The sequence below is a fragment of the Vulpes lagopus genome, chromosome 4 (genome assembly GCF_018345385.1).
Source record: "Vulpes lagopus strain Blue_001 chromosome 4, ASM1834538v1, whole genome shotgun sequence".
NCBI classification, from domain to species: domain Eukaryota; kingdom Metazoa; phylum Chordata; class Mammalia; order Carnivora; family Canidae; genus Vulpes; species Vulpes lagopus.
Genome location: NC_054827.1, coordinates 136,017,909 through 136,040,091, shown reverse-complemented (window position 1 = coordinate 136,040,091; position 22,183 = coordinate 136,017,909). Strand labels below are relative to the sequence as shown.

Genomic DNA, 22,183 nt, shown 5'->3' with positions numbered 1-22,183 from the left:
ATTTCAGCTATTTACTAAAGGTGAAATATTTACCAGGCCTTGTGTTAGAAAGAAAATTCAAATAATATTTATACATTCAAGGAGCCTCAAAGTGAAAAACTAGCTAATGTAATGAGAGAAAAGTTTAAAACAGAGTACAAACCATGGAAAATATGAGTACAAAGATGGGAATTCCTCATTCTGCTTAAAAGAGGTCAGATATTTTCACAGACATAATGACTTTAGAGCCTGACCCAAAGAAACTTAAAGTTTAACCACAGATAACTGGCTGGGATGCCATCCCGGCTGCAAAGCTTTAATAACAGAGGCATAAGTAGAGATATAAGAGCAGCCACAGCGTAAAGTCAAAACAGGTGAAGCTAGAAATATACATCAAGGACACATTATGGAAGGTCTTAAATATCAGAAGAGTTTGGATACATCTTTACAAGGTTTCTTCTACTATTCCCTTCCACAGAATGATTCAGGGAACTATTTCTTGGGGGGGGGGGCGCAGAACTCTCATTTTTTTAGCAGATCCCAAGTATATGAAGCAACTGGTTAGGAATAAACTGTATTAAACCATTCCATGTGGAGAACAAATGCCAAGGTCATATTCTTCCCAGTGGTAAACTCCTACCACACCTATCAGATAGGTTAGGGAGAGTCACTATCAGCAGCACGGTGTTCTACTGGGAGGTTATCCTCTGCCCGTTGAGAAGATATACTATGCTATCATGGCATTCCCTCTTAGTTCTTTGGAGGTTTCTTCTCTTCTAATGCCTCTGGCTCCAATCTCCTATCCCTGACTCTATGTATGTATTAAAATCCTATGCATTCTTCGACATAATTTTTAATGCCAATGCCACAAAGGCTTTCCCACCTCCCCTCACACAGTCAAAACTGAATACAATATTTGAACTGGAACTGAAAAAGAGTGGGCAACCTTATAGAAAAAGAAGGATGTCAGGAAGTAATTTCAAGGTAACTTTTCTTCTTGATTTCCACTTTTTTTTTTTTTTTTTTATCTTTTCTAAGGAAATCTATCCCTACTATTTTAACTACCAATTTTATGAGGAAAACTCTATAAAATCGGTCCCTTCCTTCCTTATACATTTTGGTCAACTCTAGACAATTCCTTACAAAAAAGTAACCCACTCACATGCCTATAATACTATCATATTTAACAAGTAAATACTCTAGGAGAATAATAGAGAAATAAATTTCCCAGGAGTGATCAAAATGTACTCAACAAACTATTATGTCACTTTCACCTCAGGAAGTTATAGTTTCTTTACTGGCTCATTTACAATCTATTATGAGATCTCAATAAATCCTGTAATTTTTAACACTGCAGAGTTGATTTTATATTTCTCTTCAAACAATACATTATAAAGACAATATAGAGGAGGGGGAAAAAAAGACAACAGGCTCAGAATGATTGTGTTTTTCAGAGTGTAAAATTTTCTTAAGGACAGAAATTTCAAAGCACCCCTTGAGTCTGTAACACACAGATATCTAGGTCAAGTCTGCCATTTATCTACTACCACTTTCAGACAATGAAATGACCACAGGGCAATTCTGCCCACAGCTGAGTGAAAACGGGGGTGAGAGAGATTTCCTGGTAGGTGACTAGATATCAAGGCTGGTGGGATGATGCCATTTTCATTAATACAATGAAAAAGTTCCTGCAGAGACATGATGGAGCAGCACTGAGGAAAGTGAGAGAAAACTAAGGAAATACACAGCTCTGCCCAGCCAAGCGCACCTCAGGTGGCCCAACACCAAAAGGCCCAACAACCACCAACACTGCACAGTCACCTGAGACAGTCACTGTGGCCACACCTATGCTTTCTGTACACTGGACCTAAAATTCCTTCTTCCCAGTCCTCCAATACACCCTTGAGCAAGGTGAGTCACAAAAGAATCTGTGTCTTCTTTTAGAAAACATCCATCGCAATGTTTTCAAGTTTTGCCAAGATGAAACCAACCATCTCAATAGTAAAGGGATGGAAATGCCACAGAAAACAATTCGAATTTTTTAATTGTTAAGCTAAAGAATTTATAACCAATTATTTTAATGAACTTATCACAATTTCAAATGAAGGCTGCATCATTTTTATTGCATCATTACCTAAAAATGTGGCAGGCAGTCATCTCACTGCATTTCAGGTGATCTTTCAAAGGACAAACAGAATGAGTCCAGTTGGACACAGATACCAGAAATTCTCTCTCCCAAATGAGGATATTGATGCCACCACCAACAGAGCCTCATGGCACTGAAGCCTGTCTCACTCCTGAATAGTTCAATCAAACCCATCCCTGGCATAGAAACTGTCTCAACATTCAAATACACAAGCAAACTAAAAACATTAGCTAAGACAGAAAAACAGCTTTTAAAAAAATACTCATCCTATCATCTTGCAAACCTCAAAGAAGTGTGTTTAAACTTATTTGATACTTTTATCTGGATCACTGCAAGGTGATACCAAGTAATTAATACTTCTCTAAACTTTCATTGTTCTTAGCATTGTAGCATGTAAATGTATGTTACTTTCTATCTAAAAGCATATTCTCGGGGATCCCTGGGTGGCTCAGCGGTTTAGCGCCTGCCTTCAGCCCAGGGCGTGATCCTGGAGTCCCAGGACCCAGTTCCACGTCAGTCTCCCTTCATGGAGCCTACTTCTCCCTCTGCCTGTGTCTCTGCCTCCTCTCTCCCTCTCTCTCTCTGGGTCTCTCATGAATAAATAAAATCTTTAAAATAAATAAATAAATAAATGCATACATACATACATACATACTTCTGGTTCTCTCATGAATAAATAAAATCTTTAAATAAATTACATAGATAGATAGAGTCACTTGCCTAAAGACAAAATTGTGACCACTTTTACATCAAGATGTTCAATGAGCTCTAACCTCAGAGAACCTTATCAGTTTCATCTCAAGTCTTCTTCATATATCATATTTCCCAATCAGAAAACCGATTTCCCATCTGGCCATCTCATTGTTCTCTATGTTACTACATCCTGTTCTCTCTAGTCTCTATGGACAAACATTCCTCTCTTTTCAACACCTGTGACAAATGAAATCTCATACAAGAAGCCCTCTTTGGTTTTTCTATACCCTCCCAGAGTACAAAGTAACCTCTCCTTGTATTGCCTACCTGTAGTATCCTTTTGTAAATATTCCTTAGTGCTCTCTAGGAGAAAGACAATTGCTTATTCGTTCTTATACCATTCACAACAATTCCTGTAGTTTGCAGAAGACACTCTATAAATAATTGTTGGATATATAATTTTTTAAATCCAAATTTTATGTGTCAAAGAAAAGTTAAGCAATGAACAGAAGGTTTCACCCATGCAAATGTTTTACACGTTGATAACCCAACGCTTGTTCTTAAAAATCGAATTGTTTGCTTAGTTTACTGAAGTATACCCTGAATATATATAAGACAATCTTTGAGAACTATAAAATGTACTTACTTTCTCATTATTGTAATAAGAAATGCTAAGGCCATCAAATTTCACCCATCTCTTCTGAAACATGCGTTTTCTGTAAAACATGAAAATGCTATTTTACATTCAAGTATCGTGAACTTGGATTTTAAATACATTTGTAATGTAACTGTGTCGAGCACACTATTTGTTGTTAAACAGTATATAAAACATTAGGCTATAACAATGTACAGTTTTGGCAATGGCACGTAGGAAAAAAACAAAATGACATTTTCTAATGAATTAACATAGGAATTGAAAACAATGATACTGTTGGGTTCTGGCACAAAAATAGACAAAGGTCAATGGAACAGAATAGAGAGCCCAGAAATAATCCCACACTTATTGCATCTACCACAAAGAAGGCAAGAATATACAATGGGAAGAAGAGTCTCTTCGTCTCTTCAATAAATAGGGCTGGGAAAACTGGACAGCTACATGTAAAACAATGAAATTGGACCACTTTCTAACACCATCCACAAAAATAAACTTAAAATGGATTAAACATCTAAATATGTGATCTGAAACCATAAAAATTCTAGAAGAGAATACAGGCAGTAATTTCTCTAACATCAGCTACAGCAACAGTTTTCTAGATATGTCTCCTAGGGCAAGGGAAACAACAGCAAAAATAAACTACTGGGAAGACATCAAAATAAAGAGATTTGTACAGCAAAGGAAATCAACGACAAAACAAAAAGGCAATCTACTGAATGGGAGAAGATATTTGCAAATTATTTATCTGATTAAGGGCTTACTATTGAAAATATATAAACAACTTACACAACTCAACACCACAAAAAGCAATTCAATTAAAAAAATGGGTCGAGGACCTTAATAGACATTTTTCCAAACAAGACATACAGATGGCCAACAAACAAAAGATGCTCAACATCACTAATCACCAAGGAAGTGCAAATCAAAACTGAAAAGAGGTATGGCATTATGCCTGTCAAAATGGCTAGAATCAAAATGACAAGAAATTAACAAGTACTAAGGAAGATGTGGAGAAAAAGGAACCTTCATGCACCAATTCCTCACTGGTGGAAATGTAAGTTGATACAGCCTCTGTACAAAACAGTCTTGGAGGTTTCTCAAAAAATTAAAAATACAAATAATTCCACCACAGAGTATCCAAAAAAACCCACAAAAATAGGATTTTGTAAAGATATATGCAGCCCATGTTTACTACAGCTTTACTTATAATAGCCAAGATATGGAAACAACCCAAAAGTCTATCCATAGATAAAAGGATAAAAATGTGTGTACATATACACAGATACACATAACAGAATATCACACGGCCATAAAAAAGGATGAGATCCTGCCATTTGTGACAACATAGATGGACCTAGACAATATTATGCGAAGTACAATAAGGCTGAGAAAATATATTATGATTTCACTCCTATGTGGAATCTAAAAAAAATGAATAAACAAAAAAGCAGAATCAAATCTATAAATACAGAGAACTGATGGTTGCCAGAGGGGAAAGGGTTAGGAAGATGGGTAAAATGGGGGAGGGGGGGAATGGGAGATACAAGTTTCCAGTTATGGAATGAACAGGTTATAGGAATAAAGGACATAGCACAGGGACTATAGCCAATGATACTGCAATAGTGTTGTATGGTGACACAGATAGCTACACTTGTCGTGAGCAGAGCATAATTTGCAGAGATGCTGAATCACTGTTTTACATCTAGAACTAATGTAACACTGTATGTCAACTATATTCAAGTAAAAACTTAAATAAATAAAAAATGATATTATTAAGGGTATTAATATGCACATTTACAGGTTAGTGCAAAATGAAGTTTGGTGAGAAACACTATCACTGCCCCCAGTTCCCCTAACAGAAATAATCCCTTAATCAAGATAATATAGGGGTGCCTGGCTAGCTCAGTTGGTAGAGCATGCGACTTTCTATCTCAGGGTCATGAGTTTGTGTCCCACACTGGGAAGAGAGTTTACATAAAATAAATAAAAATTTTTAAAAATTTAAAAAAGATAATATAGGGGGATCCCTGGGTGGCTCAACAGTTTAGTGTCTGCCTTTGGCCCAAGGCGGGATCCTGGAGTCTCAGGTCGAGTCCCACGTCAGGCTCCTGGCATGGAGCCTGCTTCTCCCTCCTCCTGTGTCTCTGCCTCTCTCTCTCTCTCTCTCTCTCTCTCTCTCTCTCTCTCTATCACAAATAAATAAATAAATCTTAAAAAAAAAAAGGTAATATAAACTTTCATCCTTCATCCTTCATTGAGCTTATAGTATGTATCTTATTTTACCTTAACTTTTGCTTTGGAGCATGAATAATATTTTCCCAAAATAACAAAGCTTTGTCAATTGGATTTATAGAGATAAATTACCTAATTTTGATCAAATGAGCTGAAAAAAGCCCCATATAAGAATCCTTTACAATCATCCAAAATTCACTGAAATATTAACATTTTTCAAAAAGAATCAGATGAAAGGCAAATTGCAATATAGATGATTATCTTTTCTGAAAATAAGAAACAAAGCAGAATAATGTAATCATGTTTCCTATTTAGGTTTAATAGAAAAAACTTTTTCTGACTATATAAGGGAAAAGTAAAGAACCAATTCCCACTTGGTCTTGTTTTGTTTTGTTTCAGAGCCCTTCCCGGAAATCAGACAATCCTATTCTCTAAGTGGCTTTCTCTACTTGATGCAATATAGATACTTTCAGCTTTTAACAAAAATCATATATGAAAACTAACTTCCCACTTGAATAAAGTCATTTCTAAGCATATATGTAAATAACAATCATGTCTACCTTTTCCATTTGTAGCTTGCTAACATGTTTAAGATAAGGGATTAGTTTAATATTCTGTGATTTTCATAAGATTTAAAGATAGAAAAAGAACATCTGGAAGTGTGAAGACCTCGTCTTCCCTGCTTTTTTCTGAGCACCAAACACGTATCACTCAAGTGAAATACAGCAGGCCTCCCACATTGATCTATTCAGCTTCACATAAAATTAGAGCAAACCTGATCAAATGGATAAAAGTTTCCAAGTTCATCAGTACAGACATTTCCATATAGAAGCATCTGAATTAATTAAAAAGTAACAATAAAGACCTTGAAATCATAAACATAACTACTCAGCTTTCTATCATCTTTCCGCTTCCTTTTAACTATTCTTGGTCCATGTTTTCTTAACACTGAAACATGCAGTAGTTAGACATCTAGTTTTTAAAACCCAAGGGTTTTTTAAATCCCTTGCATTAAAAACATTAAAAGGTAAAGAAGTATTAAACACACAATAATTGCACACTGAACAAATTAATCACTCTGCACTCATTTAATGTTGATCCATGCCATACTTGAAGGCAGGTAAATATACATCTTCCCACACAATGTCAGCAATAATTCTGTGTATCAAGATTTTATTTTGGACTCTACCCACCTTACTTTGTGAATGGTGGTAAGCTGGAGCTCAATAGTATATATAATCTTCCATTTCAGAATAAAAACAGTCAACACATGTAGGGAGATAATTACCATTACCCTTCTATTCCCTTTGCTAATCACTCCTCCTCTTCCAGAGTTCCACTATACTACCTATACAAATGTTCCTTTCCTGATGAGCCAACCCAAAGCAAAAGACAACTATTCTCTCTCAAAGCACACCTTTTCCTCCTAATACTTAATACAACCGCTAATATTGTGTGTATTTGTTTACTTGCTCAATGTCTGTCTCCCATATCATACCTTATGCTTTATAAGGACAAACTCCAAGAGTGCTTCATCCTTCACTACACAATCAGCAACTAACATAGAAACATATATGACACTAAAAAAAAAAAAAAAAAAAAAAAGAATTTGTTGAATGAATGACATAATTAAGTGTAGTCCCTTTAGCAAGATGACAAATAAACCTCAGTGACCAGAACTCAAATAATTAGCATCTTTAAAAAAAGAAAAGAGGAAAAAAAAAAAAAAAAAGGTTGGCAGAAGACAGGAAAACTTCTGAACACTCAAAATTAAATTCAAACTTTCAAAATCTGCCAAAGCACAGAGTGTAAAAAGTTTCAGAACCTGCTTTAATGTGTTTTACTTATTTACTGCAGGGACTTCTGGGTGGCTCAGCAGTTGAGCTTCTGCCTTTGGCCCAGGGTGTAATCCTGGGGTCCCGGGATCGAGTCCCACATCGGGCTCCCTGCATGGAACCTGCTTCTCCCTCTGCCTGTGTCTCTGCCTCTCTGTGTCTCTCATGAATAAATAAATAGTCTTAAAAAAAAAAAAAAGATTGTTTATAGCAGCCACTTGGACTCAACAAGCTTCCTCGGGACTCCACAGCCAACTGTTTGGGGTCTGAGGCATCACCCAGGAGTATAACATCTGTACCCAACGAAAACTAAGGGAAGAGATAAAGCAGACAGTTTAGGGATCAGTGGTACCACCATCTGACTACATTTCCTCTCGGGCACTGAAGACAAAGGACACACTCTATCCCTAGCTCTGAGCAAAGCCTCACCCAAAACCTCAGCCTCTTTCAAACTCATTTTCCAAGACATTCTCCCAACCATTTAATTTTTGCGACCACCAGGTAACTATTAGATGTGTTCAGCCATTTTAACTCAATATTCTTAAAGATTATTAAATCCTTCTAATAATCTATGGAGGGATGGGTAAATAGGACAAATCCCAACCCACAGCAAAATGGAAGGAGAGGCCACATGGTGTGTAGCACCTGAGGAAACAACCATTTTGCGTTGTTGAGACTACTCTGCAATCCTCTGATTAACTCTCTCCTTCTGCTTTCCATCTTTTATCCAGCCAGCCATCAAATCTGTGGGGACCTACTCCATGAGCAGCATCCTCCTGCCATATTGCTACCTATCTCTAGACTCTTTCTTGCTGCCTGGCTCTCTCAGATGCAATTTTCTCCTCTTGAAATGCTCCCTGCCTGCTCTGGACATGGCCAGTTCCTTAGCCCTGAAACCTCAGCTTGAAAACATTCCCTCCAGGTAGCCATCCTTGGTCAGATCCTAAGATCCCTTTGGTCTCCTGTTCCATTTTTTCACTTAATGACACCTAACAAATTGTACATCTATGTATTTGTTTTGCTTCACCCATCTCTCATGCTAGATATTGAGAGATTGGAGTGGAGAAACCATTTCTATTGCGTTTATCAATATAAAAGCAGAGACTGTCACAGTTCCTAGCAATAAAATGTGCTTAATAAATATTTAATGAACAAAGGAACATATTTTTCACTGAAAAATGCTTACTCAAATTCGCATTATTTATATAGATAATATAAACACCAATAAAATATTTTACCCTTAATTTCACTTTTGCTTTTTTCAAATACTAAAGATATTTATTAATATGACAAAATAAAAGCTTTGGAATCACAGAAAAACTAGAACCTATAGAAAGCTTGGAAAATTCATCATTAATATCTATGTATTTTTTTAAATATATTTTATAACACTTTTAAAATGTGCTTTTTAAAAAATGTATGCATTTGACATGTCCTTATTTAAAAATACAAATCAATCAATACGAAATGTTTCCAAAATTAAAGTTATATAAATATTATTTAATCTATTTTGCTCATTAAATATGTCAACATTCAATTGACTGTTTTCTGTAAGTTCAATACTGAATTCTAATAACTAGTAATTAAAGATAATAACTTACATTTATATCCCTTCTCATATTATACTCCTTTCCAGCAAATGGAAACTCAGATTTAATGTAGATAAACCTTACAAATTAATTAAAATTTCAGTGAAATAATAAAATGGAGAACTTGAGAAGATATTTTGTATTTCTAAAGGTCAATGTACAATTTTAAAATAAATATTGATGAATACTAAAGTTTTAAGAACTATCTTTTCTGTGCAAGGGCTATATATTTCTTTCACATATTTATATAAGGCTATTAGATATTATTAAAAATAATAATTCCACAGGGATTATATAAAATTAATCTACTACACCCAATTAGAGGTTCCAACAGCACTTTAGACATTTACTCTGATGTAAGCTACTGCTTTTCCCCTAAATTTCAGTTAACAGCTCAATTTGCTTATCAGTAAATGTTAAAAATAAAGACATGGTATAAAATACAGTGTCATCCTGGCCTGTAGCACATAAATTAGATCTGAAATAATAATGAATTATTATAAAGAAATGACATTTTAAAGCCTCAATTTATTTGGCATAAGCTTCATAATAAAAACAGCAAACAGTATGTTATGCTTTGTTCTCGGCACTGTTGCAAGCCATAGACAAATATTAATTCACTTAATCTTCCAAGATCATATGAGGTAACATTTTTATTCCCATTTTACAGATGAAGGCACCATAAGCCCTGGCAGGTTACATAATTTGTCACACAACTAGTAAAAAGCATATCCAGGAGTCAGATCTCGGCAACCTGGTCCCAGTCTTTGCTCTGAACCACTACGCCAAACAGACTAGTACGTTCGATAGCAAGGCATCCTGGACATCCCTTTAGGCAGCGATAACATTTGACCCCTACCCATTTTATATGAGTTCAATTTTGCCAAGTGCGTCAGAATTCCTTCAGGAAAAAAGGTAGAGTAGACATGAAACATATTAGCCTAGGTCTTATCCCATTTTGTTTTTAGGGTTCTGAAGGGAAACATTTCCTTAAGAAGCTTTTTTAGAATAATTTATAAGACTTGTGCCACGTTATCGAACGAACTTCTATAAATTCTTCCCTTGAGCTCTGGTATAGGGCAGCTGGTATAAAGTTTCAACTGCTATCATAAATACAGCCTTACCACCTGATGTCAGCATTTGTTGTCTCAAAACTGTATTTTAAAAACTTTTTTTTAACAATAGTGTATATACAATTAAATCTGTATTTATGAAGTGCTCACACGGAGGTACTCCTGTTTCAATTTCATTCTTAAGTGTCAACAGGGTTGGGGGAGGGGTTTTTTGTTTGTTTTTTTAAAAATACTCAGTATTTTAGTTTTAAAAAATTCCCCCAATCAAACAAGTATGGTCACCAGTGATATTAATATAAGGTGGCAGAGGTTACCAAACTATCATTAAAAATGATACAACTCAAATGAACCTCAAAGGCACTAAGTCTAATTTATGGCTTTTTAAAAAAGATTTTATTTATTTGACAGAGCGAGCAAGAGCACAAGCAGGGGGGTGGTGGGGGGAAGCAGTCTCCCCAAAGAGCAGGAAGCCCAACCACATAGAGCCGGATCCCAGGACTCCAGGATCATGACCTGAGCCAAAGGCAGACACTTCACCAACTGAACCATCCAGAGTGCCCCAAATTTATGGCTATTATTAATCATCACAAGCATACTTCTCAATTATTGTAAACAGTATCTACTGAAAAAGTTATTAACATGGTGTTCCATTTGCATCTGCCTTGTTTACATAATCCTGAAGAATTACATGCATATTTCATCTTATTCACTGCTCTAGCTTCAATGTTTTAGAACTACCACAATTTCCAAAAGTGTAGATTTTTATCTAATTACTCATTTTTTTTATTAAGCTAAGTAATTATTTTACCTACTCTTTTAAGTATGAGGCTTTTAAAGGATGCAGTAGTTATGAAGTGTTTTGTAAGTACAGATACAAAAAATTATCATTGTATAACATACCAGTAGATTTTTATCTAATTACTCATTTTTTATTAAGCTAAGTAATTATTTTACCTACTCCTTTAAGTATGAGGCTTTTTTTTTTTTAATTTTTTTTTTTTAATTTTATTTATTTATGATAGGCACACAGTGAGAGAGAGAGAAGCAGAGACATAGGCAGAGGGAGAAGCAGGCTCCATGCACCGGGAGCCCGACGTGGGATTCGATCCCGGGTCTCCAGGATCGCGCCCCGGGCCAAAGGCAGGCGCCAAACCGCTGCGCCACCCAGGGATCCCAAGTATGAGGCTTTTAAATGATGCAGTAGTAGTTATGAAGTGTTTTGTAAGTACAGATACAAAAAACTATCATTGTATAACATACCAGTACTATCTCTTCTTGGCCTTTTGGCTAAGATCAAATGTAAAATGCCAGCATTTTTCTATTCTAAAATGCATGTCCTTACTTTTAAACAAACCAAAATGATAGTTTCCAAGATTCGGTGAACCCAACTAAGTTAAAGCCAAAAAACAAAAACCAAACCTCTCTGAAATCCGAGCTGCTATCTCTGCTATACCTAATTATTTCAATGAGCAAAAACAAATATTATTTTAACGTAAAATTCCAGGTGCCAAAAAAACCTTTCAGAAGTCAATAACAAAGCATTCACTTTAATGCATTACTACCAATTTTCATAATATTCATAAAAAGGGTACATGACATGGTATATGAAAAGCTATGTCGAATGGCACACTATTTCATGCAGTCCTATTCTATAAACACACGCACACACACAAACAGGAAACCAGCTTTAGTTAAGATGATTAGTAGAAAGTTTGCATTTACCTCTACTCTTCCCAAAGGTTCAAAGGATTAAAAGAACAAAAATAAATACCTACAAACCAACAATGACCAGAGAAGTAGACAGCAAGAACAATATTTAGAAACCAAGAAAGTAGAAGGAAGGACAGGAGCCTGACTTAGGAAGTTCCCAAAAGCTGATTGCTAAGCCTGTAACAGATCAGATTGAGAGGAAACCAATTTACCCACAAAATCTCAGAAAGCCTCAGGAGATGGAAGTCATCAAGTAACTCTGGAAGTGACTAAGAAGGAGAGGGGGTGACAAAAATAGGAAGATTTGTTGAAAGGCAACCTAAGAGATAAACTTGTGCCCCTCATTGCTCCATCCCAGAATCCTCCCTCCCTTCACACTGCTGGGAAAAAGCCCCTTTTCTTGCTCAATAGCAGAGCTTCATCCACTGCAGAAAACCAAACAGTCTCTGGACTGGAACACTCAGACATAACTGCAGGCAACAGGGAATATTCAAAACAGAAGAATAAAAAATTTGTGTCATAAATATTTATACTCAAAGTCCATTTTCTCCACTAAGCTCCCAAAAAGCTGTTTTACCATTGTTATCATCCTCAAAAAAAAAAAAAAAAAATTCATATAAGAGATACTGGCATGTGGACTCACCAAGGAAACATATTAAGAAAAGTCCAGCAAGATGATCTTACAAGAAATAAGTAACAGGACTCATCAGAACCTGTTCCAATCAGCTTTGTAGGATCTCACTTTAAAAATAAACAGCTCAGTGGTTTGGCGCCTGCCTTTGGCCCAGGGCGCGATCCTGGAGACCCGGGATCGAATCCCACGTCGGGCTCCCGGTGCATGGAGCCTGCTTCTGTCTCTGCCTCTCTCTCTCTCTCTCTCTCTGTGTGTGTGTGACTATCATAAATAAATAAAAATTAAAAAAAAATAATAATAAAGATTTAAAAAAAATAAACAGCTCAAGGGGCGCCTGGGTGGCTCAGTGGTTGAGCATCTGCCTTTGGCTCAGGTCGTGATCCTGGGGTCCTGGGATCGAGTCCCACATCAGACTCCCTGTGGAGAACATGCTTCTCCCTCTATCTCTCTCTGTGTATATCTCATGAATAAATAAATAAAATCTTAAAAACACTCAAGATTAATAAACCATCTGAGGAAAACACCCCTAAGGTAAAAAATGGGAAATGAACCCTTCCCCCCCACCCAAAGAAAATAAATAAAATTGAAAGAAACACATTCTACAGGGAAAGAAAGCCTCAAAAAAATATATTAAGATCTTCAGAGATAACAGAAAATATTGTGTCCATGAAACAATAACAGTAAGCTATATAAAATAAAGAATCAAAAGAAGGTGCTTTCTATATTAAATATAGGATAACGAAAAACAAAAGTGGAAAGAAGGTGCTTTCTATATTAAATATAAGATAACAAAAACAAAACAAAAAGAAAATACAATTGAAGCAACTTTCCAGAAATAAAAAATAGGACAGCTATACTTTTATCAACATTTCAGTGTGGGAGGTGCAACACCAAACTACCAAGAAAAACAAAGAAATAAAAGAAAAAAATCTCCCAGAATAAAAAACAGGCTACATATAGAGGATCAAGAATCAGATCTCTCAATATCAGCTCTGTAATACCAGAGACCTAGAAGATACAGATTGGTGATCTGAAGACAGTATTCTTTCCCATCAAGATGTCTGAACCATGATAAATTATCAGTAAGCATGCTTAGGAAAAAACTAACACTTTCAAATATTAAAAAGTTCAAAAACTGTCCCTCCTATCCACCATTTCTGAGGAAGCTCTAAGCAACATGGGTAGGCATGTTGGTGGGCAGACAATGACATGAGATTGAGGAAAAGCAAAACTACACAGCACAGAGAATTCCCAAGACAATGATGAAAGGGATCACAGAATGCTAACTGGACCACTGTGCAGCAGGCCTGGAGAACAACCAGCCCAAATTAAAGTTTCCTTAGGAGGCTGTGGGATGATGAAATTGATATGTATTTTGGGTACTTCAGAGATTTACAGCCCTTAGGAAGAATTTGGGGTGAACGAATAATAAGTACACACACACACAAAAAAAAAGCAAAAAAGTCAAGAATTATAAATATCAGGAAAAACTAAAGATTAGCACAAATGAAATAAATATTAATCCTATGTTACAAAGCTCACATATGAACAGCATGCACACAGTCATGAGGGTATAAAACTCAATACAGATAGAACCTAAATATTTTATGCAACTATATGAAAAGGATGATAGACAGGAACTGTGTCTACACCAGAAGGAGAGGTAAGAGACAGTAATAAAAATGAATAAACATTATATTCCATGGTAGTAGCTCAACAGATGATCCCTAACACTGAAAAGTGAGGGGAAAAATACAATCATGATGGGGTGCTTAGCTGGCTCAGTCTTGTAGAGCATGAGACTCTTTTAGGGTCATGAGTTCAAGCCCCAACACAAATGTATGGAGCCTACTTAAAAAAATTATAGAAAACAAATTTTGAAAAATATTATTAATATGTACAAAGTAAAAAACAAAGAAACTACTAACAGGAAGTGGGAGGGGAGGAATGTTGCTACGTGTTTTGTTTTTTTGTAAACAAACCACATACAACTTTATGATACTTTAAACCACATGCTTTTACAATCACCAAAAACTTCACTTTAAAAGTTTAATGTGAAGAAATGCTTTCTTTACTTTGTATTTTCCAAGGTAAGAACTGACTAGAACTCAACATTATCAGAGGTCACCCAAAATAAAGTGATGCTCTTCTGAAGAGAAAGGAAACTGCGGTTTGTTGCGCCCCAATTCAGTGTCAGGCCCAATGTTACCTACTTTTCCAGATGATCCCACAGAGGAAGTCCTGACCCTATACTTTTATGTGGGAAACGAAGGTTCTGGGAAACCTGAGTCACAGCAAACAACCAACAGATGGCTTACAACTCTAATTTCAGGCGGATTCCAACACCCTCCCATTCATTTCTCTGCCACTAAACAGACTGAAAGAAATTAGTCATGTTATTTGCTAAACACTAGAACTCAGAAAGTGTTCCCTCAAACTACAAATAAAATACTGAAGCTTTTTATTTGCTCAGCAAAGTCTTTACCAAGGATGTGTGATTTGAGAAATGGCCAACTAGATACTTTTTATCAAAGATTTAAGATTCAGCTTGAAGTTCAACGCGGTGATTGGTCCCTAACACCAATCAGATAGAGACGTGTCAACTTTGCACTGCATTTGCTTTTCGCTGAAGGGCCAACCAGAGGCCAGCAGTCCCAGGAAACTCGAGGCTCTCCCACAATTGTGTACCAGGGTGAGGAATCGCTCCACACACAAGCAGCCTTGGAGATGTTGTGTATAAGCTGGGAAATCAATCACTGACAAAGGTGATTGTCAACAGGGAAAGCTCTGCTCTCCCACCGGCTCATGGACTACTGGCTTCTGGGTGATCTGACTCCTAACTCCTATCTGGGATTTGATCTTTTCTTGGTATTTGACCATTGGCCTTTTCGTTCTCCTTAGATCTCTGTTCAACCTGAACAGGCAACGCACTGGCAGTTTCTCCCTCCTGGTTCTAGAACCCAACCTTGAGTCTCCAATAAAATAACCCAGCCAACTCCTGTTATCCACCTGACAGACTTCAGTAACTCCAGCCATCACGTCAGTGCCTTTTCACTCCCACCAGCCAGAAAAGTATTTCTCCTAAAAATGCTGGTTAAAATCTTATCTGGGGATCCCTGGGTGGCGCAGCGGTTTAGCGCCTGCCTTTGGCCCAGGGCACGATCCTGGAGACCCGGGATCGAATCCCACGTCGGGCTCCCGGTGCATGGAGCCTGCTTCTCCCTCTGCCTGTGTCTCTGCCTCTCTCTCTCTCTCTCTGTGACTATCATAAATAAATAAAAAAAAAAAAATTAAAAAAAAAATAAATAAAAATAAAAAAAATAAAATCTTATCTGTTTTCCAAAGGCCAACTAAACTGCTACTTCCCCTGCCTAGAAGGTCTTTGAAGGAATGTTTTCTCAACCCCTCTGTAACTTCGCAATTCTGTACTCTACCCTTGAGGACTTTTCAGTTTTATTTTAATTGGCTTCCTTTTCTCTCTCCTAAATGGAAGACACGAAAAAGACAAGGAACACACATATCTTGCATATCTCTGTATCCCTCCACTAATTCTTAAGCATATTATATATTTGAATTGCTGAGGGAGCTTCACATGTTCAGCTTCTGCTGTTCTAGGCTCAGATTATCACACAAGGCCTCTCCACGGTGAAAAGGTTAATTTGTTAGAGGTATTCAGGTAAGTAAGAAATAAAGTCACAAAACATATTCTCAAGTAAAATGTGAATGCCTCAAGATACATGGCAATTTTTATAAAAATGCTGGTGCGTTATACTGAACATACAAACATCTTCACAAAACAGCAAGTTAAAAATGCCAAAAAGGGGGGGGCAGGGGCTGGCTGGCTGAATCAGTTGGGTGTCTGCCTTAGGTTCAGGTCATGATCCCAGGATCCTGGGATCAAGCTTTACATCAGGCTCCCTGCTCAACAGGAAGTCTGCTTCCCCCCCACCCTCCTCCCGTTGCCCCTCATCCTGTTCCTGCTCACGGGCTCTTGCTCTCAATAAATAAATAAAATATTTTTTTAATGTCAAAAAGGTTCTTTTGTTGCATTATGCTTGGATATAATCACTATGTGCCTCTTCCAGAAGGGGTACAGCACATTCACCACATCTGCCTTTCTTTATACCAACTTCTAGGATTCTTCTTCTGAGTTACATAGTTGGGAAATGCTGAAATAAATTCTATCCAGTCTTCCACATTTGCACTCACTCAGATTGAGTGAAGAGCTTCGGCTTATTAGTTACAGACAGGAAAGTGGAGGGAGAAAGACTTGCCTTTTTATCCTCAAAACCCAGTGAGTTTTTAAAACAGGTATCATTTATTAAAGTTTTTCATCTGCTTGACCTGTTTGAAACACTAATAACAGACCCAGGGTCTACATTTTATTAAGTTCCTTCCATACAATATTTGAAATTGATAGAATCAGGCGATGTCATAATTAAATCATTCAAATAGCTAAGTGAAGGTTCATACTTTAAGCACAACCAAAAATGCTTTAGTATTTCTTCAGCCGCATGATGTTACACAATTACACTCTTACTAAATCTTAGGCAGTTTTCAAATACCATGCACTGATTCAGGACTGGCATTTCCATTACAAAAGCAAATAGATAATCTCATGTGAAATAAACTCAGATTATAAGTTTAATTATTTTGTTTAATGGCTCTCATGACTGAAGACAGTTTTAAACACTATTTAGAGAAGGATAACTGAGTGTGGTTCTTTGTTTCTAAACTGTGTTTTGATAAACATGTTTTTAAGAGGGAAACAGAACCATAAAAATAACACTGATAGTCCGTTGCAGTGTTAATGTACACAGTACTCTCAACGCACCTCCAGATTTTCAACCAATATAGTGTTTAGAGCTGTTTTTATTATAAAATCCTTACATATAAAAAAGCTGCCTATTTTTTAAAAATTTAAAGAAAAAATACATCTAATGCTTGTTTTTTTCACTCATCTCATTCAACAACAAATAGTAAGAGCATCTGCCACACACCAGGCTACATTCTAGCTGTTGAGGATATCAGAGCAAACAAAAACCAACACAGATGACTATCCCCATGGAGTGTTCATAAAATAAATCATCTGTCACATGAGACTCACAGAGAAAGACAAAGTAATTAAGGGAGTTGCAGAGTAGTGGGGAGAGGGGTAGTGACAATCTTAACTTTAGTGTTCAGGACCTCAATCCAAAGGAGACATTACAGCAAGAAGAGAGGGAGAGAGGGTACAAGCCATGTTGCTCCATGGGTGAGAGCATTCCAGGCATAAAGAACAAGTGCAAAGGTCCTCAAAGAGGGCTCCTGCTTCTTACGACTTCTATGTTTATTAGAATAATAGAAAGTAGTTTCCCTATTTTGTAATCTATCCTGTTATAATTTTCTACTTGGGGTCCAGGGGTGATAGAAGAAGCTGGTATAAGGTTCTGGCCAACTCTCTAATCTGTTTTATGCCTAAATGGCCCACAGGCCAAATCTCACCCATTATGTGTTTATAAATAAAGCCTTACTGAAACACAGCCTCATTCATAGGTTTACATATTCTCTGTGGCTGCTTTCATGCTATAGCTGCCGAGTTGCTCATTTCCCATAGATATCTCAGAGGCTGTATACAGATTACAATATTTTTTATCTGATCCTTTAGAGAAAAAGTTTGCTGGGCAGCCTGGGTGGCTCAGTGGTTTAGTGCCGCCTTTGGCCCAGGGCGTGATCCTGGAGACCTGGGATCGAGTCCCACGTCAAGCTCCCTGCAGGGAGCCTGCTTCTCCCTCTGCCTGTGTCTCTGCCTCTCTCTCTCTCTGTGTCTCTCATGAATAAATAAATAAAATCTTAAAAAATATATTTAAAAAAAGAGAAAAAGTTTGCTGATACCTTCTCTCTGGAATTCAGAATGCCATCTACTGGAGTGCTACCTGCACCAAACAGACATGTGACCATGAGTTAAATAAAGCTCAGTAACCTCTACTTAAGGAGTAGGCAAGCATCATTTTGTCTAATTAATGAGCATCTTAAACATCCTTACAATAGCATACAGAGTCCAATTAGGAAAGGGAGAAATTAAGATTCTACTTCACTTCTGATCTAATAAACAATACATGCTTCTTGGCCAGTAACAAATACTTCTTTTCAAATCATAACAATAAAATCATAGAGAAGAGTTTAATCTCTTGGTGATATAACAAGTTCCTTTAATTTCACAGTCTTCATTCATCCCGGTATCCAGGGGGAAAACTGTTAAGCCAGAAAACTCAATTATTTCCCCTAAAATGGAAAAACATAAATCTAGACAACTTACAGCATCTAACCCTAGGCAGATTCAGAATCGAAAGGATGGAAAATCTGAGTTCTGATAAAGAGAGAGGAAAAATGTTCTAAATGTCCCGGAGGTAGCCAATGATGGTGAAGTTTTTTCAGTGTGCCTGGAGCATAAACATATCAACCCTGCAGAGAGTGAGGTACCACCAGAGATCATGCAGGAAACCACAGCTGCTGGGGGCTCTATAGCCAGAGTCTGCTGAATCTTCCGGTGGTAAGTGGAGAAAGCACTAGGATCTCCCTAAACACTTCAATTTTACAGAAGTGAAAGATTTGAGAATATTCAAAATAGCTGTTTATGCCACCTGCTTCTACTTTTGAGTGCTTATTCATACCTTTGCTACTAGTCTATGTAGTTACCAATAATACTGATGACTGACTGAAAAGTAGTCATAGTTGACTACTCTGTCATCATAATGTAACCAGAAAAAAAGACAGGATAACTAAGAAATACTCTGTTTCAGTTTATTCAATATCTAATTTGCTAAAAGAATGCAATGGTATAAAGTATTAACCGTATAATTACTAACCATAAAAGTATGAGGCTTTTTCACTTTCTTTAGAAATATAATATCTGTTTCCCACTAGTCAATTAATGCTTCTTCTGGTAATATTCTCCTAATAAAATTTATTTTAGGTCCAACCAAGGCTTTCCAGAAATGATGCACATTTTTGGGAGAAGAGTAAAGAAAACCAGCACATTGTAGGGACTCACCACATCAATTACCTAAACTCAAGAGGTTTAATCCCAAAACAACTTAATAATTCATGAGGAATATTTCAAGTAAGTATTTCAAAATGACATTCAAATATTAGGACACCAGAAAACAATTCTAATTAAATATATCCCTTCCCAAATATTTCTCAGTACTGTAAAACCCCTAGGGACAGAAGTTTCTTTATAAACATCTGAAATGATGAATGTTTTAAAAGTAAAATATTCAAGGGACTCTGACTTCTATGCAAAATACAAAAATCAAAACAATATATCAGTAACAGAGAAGCCCAAAATCTAACAATGATGTACTTTCCCTAACTACAATTAAGACTTGTATTCCCAAACAGAACACTGTTATAATATGAGCAAAAGCCAAACAGCGTGGGCGTAGTAATACCAACTCAATCTGTGTTGTTTTTCTTTGCCACAAATTGGGACACAGTGCATTTTAGTGTAATGTCAGAAACTAACATTAAGAATCTAGATGTGAAATTGCAACTTTCCGTTTCAATTTGCTGTTCAGAACCTTATCCCATCATTCCACATAGTACACTGCACATGTTCCTCCTTATGTCTAAAGAGCAACATTTGCAAAAGTGCACTGAAAGTCCCTAAAAACTGTGTGCATGGTGGTGGGGGGCGGGGGGAGGAGTAGCAGCAACCTAGCAAGTTTAGAAATGCATAAACTTGAACAGTTACAAATATGCTACTTAGAGGAAAAAAAAAAAAAGAGTAACTACATACCCTTGAGGAGAGAGCTTGTCTAGCCATCCCGATTTAACTTTCCTTGCAGAGAATCCATAAAAACAGGCATAGGGAGATATTGCATTTGAAGAAACGACTGTGGACTCAGCATTTCCACTTGTTGAGCTTAATGGATAACTGTGCCTACTGACAGGGTCCACAGTCAATGCTTTCTGAGTCCTAGCTTTAGATGCCTTTGAGTTTTTTCTTCTTAAACTCTGAAAGCATTCTTCTACTGTTGAATATTCTGATTCTGAAGCAGAGTCTCTTGGAAAATTATTTTTGTCTTCTCGAGGTATCCAAATATCTTCCACTTTGTCTTCACTTATATTCTCCTTCTTGTTATCATATATGCTAAATGGAAATAAATGGTGTTAACATTTCAAAGTGTCATATGTCATTTAAACCATTGGTTACATTGTAAATTTATACAAATCACAATTTTTTTTTAAGATTTGTTTGTTCTGAGAGAGAGCTCACAAACTGGGGGAGAGGGAGGGAAAGAAGCAGACTGCCCTCTGAGCACAGGCTCCAGGCAGGGTTCAATCTCACAACACTAAGATCATGAAACCCTGAGATCATGACCTGGGCAGAATCAAGAGACCGATGTTTAACTGACTGAGTACCCAGGTGCCCTGAAATCACAGAAATTTAAGGTCAGAAACCTCTTAGGAGTTCAATTCACCCATCTGATAATTTCTTAAATTCCTTTATAAATATTAAATAGAAATCTCAAATTATACTAAGACATATTTGAACACTGCTAGAAGTATCATTTTTCTTATAGGTCATTAATCTGATCATTAAACCGATCATTTTTCTGGGGGGGTTGGATGCAGATCAGTAAGGGTGGAGATTGACCATATTCTCTGCATCACGATTTCCCATCTTCACCAACACCATTATGTAGCCAGCCCACAGCTAGTCCCTGGGCCACATCATGAACCACTACCTCATCTATTTGGAGATACTACTTCCAAACCTGTTGCCCCTCTCTGGCTCTCTACTATTCAATTCCAAGAATTCTATGTTCTATCATAATATAAAAAAACATTTAATAAATAAATAAATAATAAAATAAAATAAAAAATAAAATTAAAAAATAAAATAAAATAAAATAAAATAAATAAAATAAAATAAAATAAAATAAAATAAAATAAAATAAAATAAAATAAAATAAAAAGTGAGTATATCCAACTGGTTAAAGCTTTTGTACTATTTTACAACATCAATGAGGAAAAACTGCACCACAGTGTTGCCCAGAAAATGAAGAAGAGTCAAGGTACAATTAAAAGGTAAAAGCTGTATAACCTGTAATATTCACTGGAACACATTTCATAATAGCTAAGCATATTGCTATGGACTGAAGAAATGACAAAACAGATTCACTCATTTAGGTATAATAAAACTCATCACAAAGAAGTTTTTGCTAATCAATGAAATAGATACAGAGAGGGGTCAAATTACATCCTACGCTATACAGATACAGCATTCTAAAAACTGTTACTTCATTAAAAGAATGATTTAACCTGGCCCCTTCCACATTTTGCATTAAAATACATTCATATCAAATGCTAACTGAAGGTCCTCAAATTATTTAGTTTCAATTTAAGAAAACCCACAACTGGGGGGCCAGGGTGGATCGGTCAGTTAAGCGTTCAACTCTCAATACAAGCTCGGGTCATGATCTCAGGGTTGTGGAACTGAACCCCACCTCAGGCTCTGTGCTGGATGTGATGCTTGCTTAAGATTCTCTCCCTCCCTCTCTTCCGCCACCTCTTAAAAAACAGAAAACAAAAAACAAAAAAAAAAAACTCACAACAATGTCAGCCTTGGAAAGGAAAGGATAAAAATCAA

General features: G+C 36.6%; 1 protein-coding gene across 5 annotated transcripts in view; it reads right to left on the bottom strand.

Annotated features, from left to right (window-relative positions):
- Positions 1–22,183, bottom strand: part of ARAP2 (ArfGAP with RhoGAP domain, ankyrin repeat and PH domain 2) — a 189,562-nt gene that overhangs the window by 139,783 nt on the left and 27,596 nt on the right. For all 5 annotated transcript variants that reach the window (XM_041753307.1, XM_041753306.1, XM_041753310.1 and 2 more), the window contains exons 6-7: positions 20,327–20,680; positions 3,465–3,534 (exon numbers count right to left, since the gene is read on the bottom strand). In XM_041753307.1, the coding sequence (XP_041609241.1) occupies positions 3,465–3,534; positions 20,327–20,680 (424 nt within the window). The remainder of the gene's footprint in view (positions 1–3,464; positions 3,535–20,326; positions 20,681–22,183) is intronic.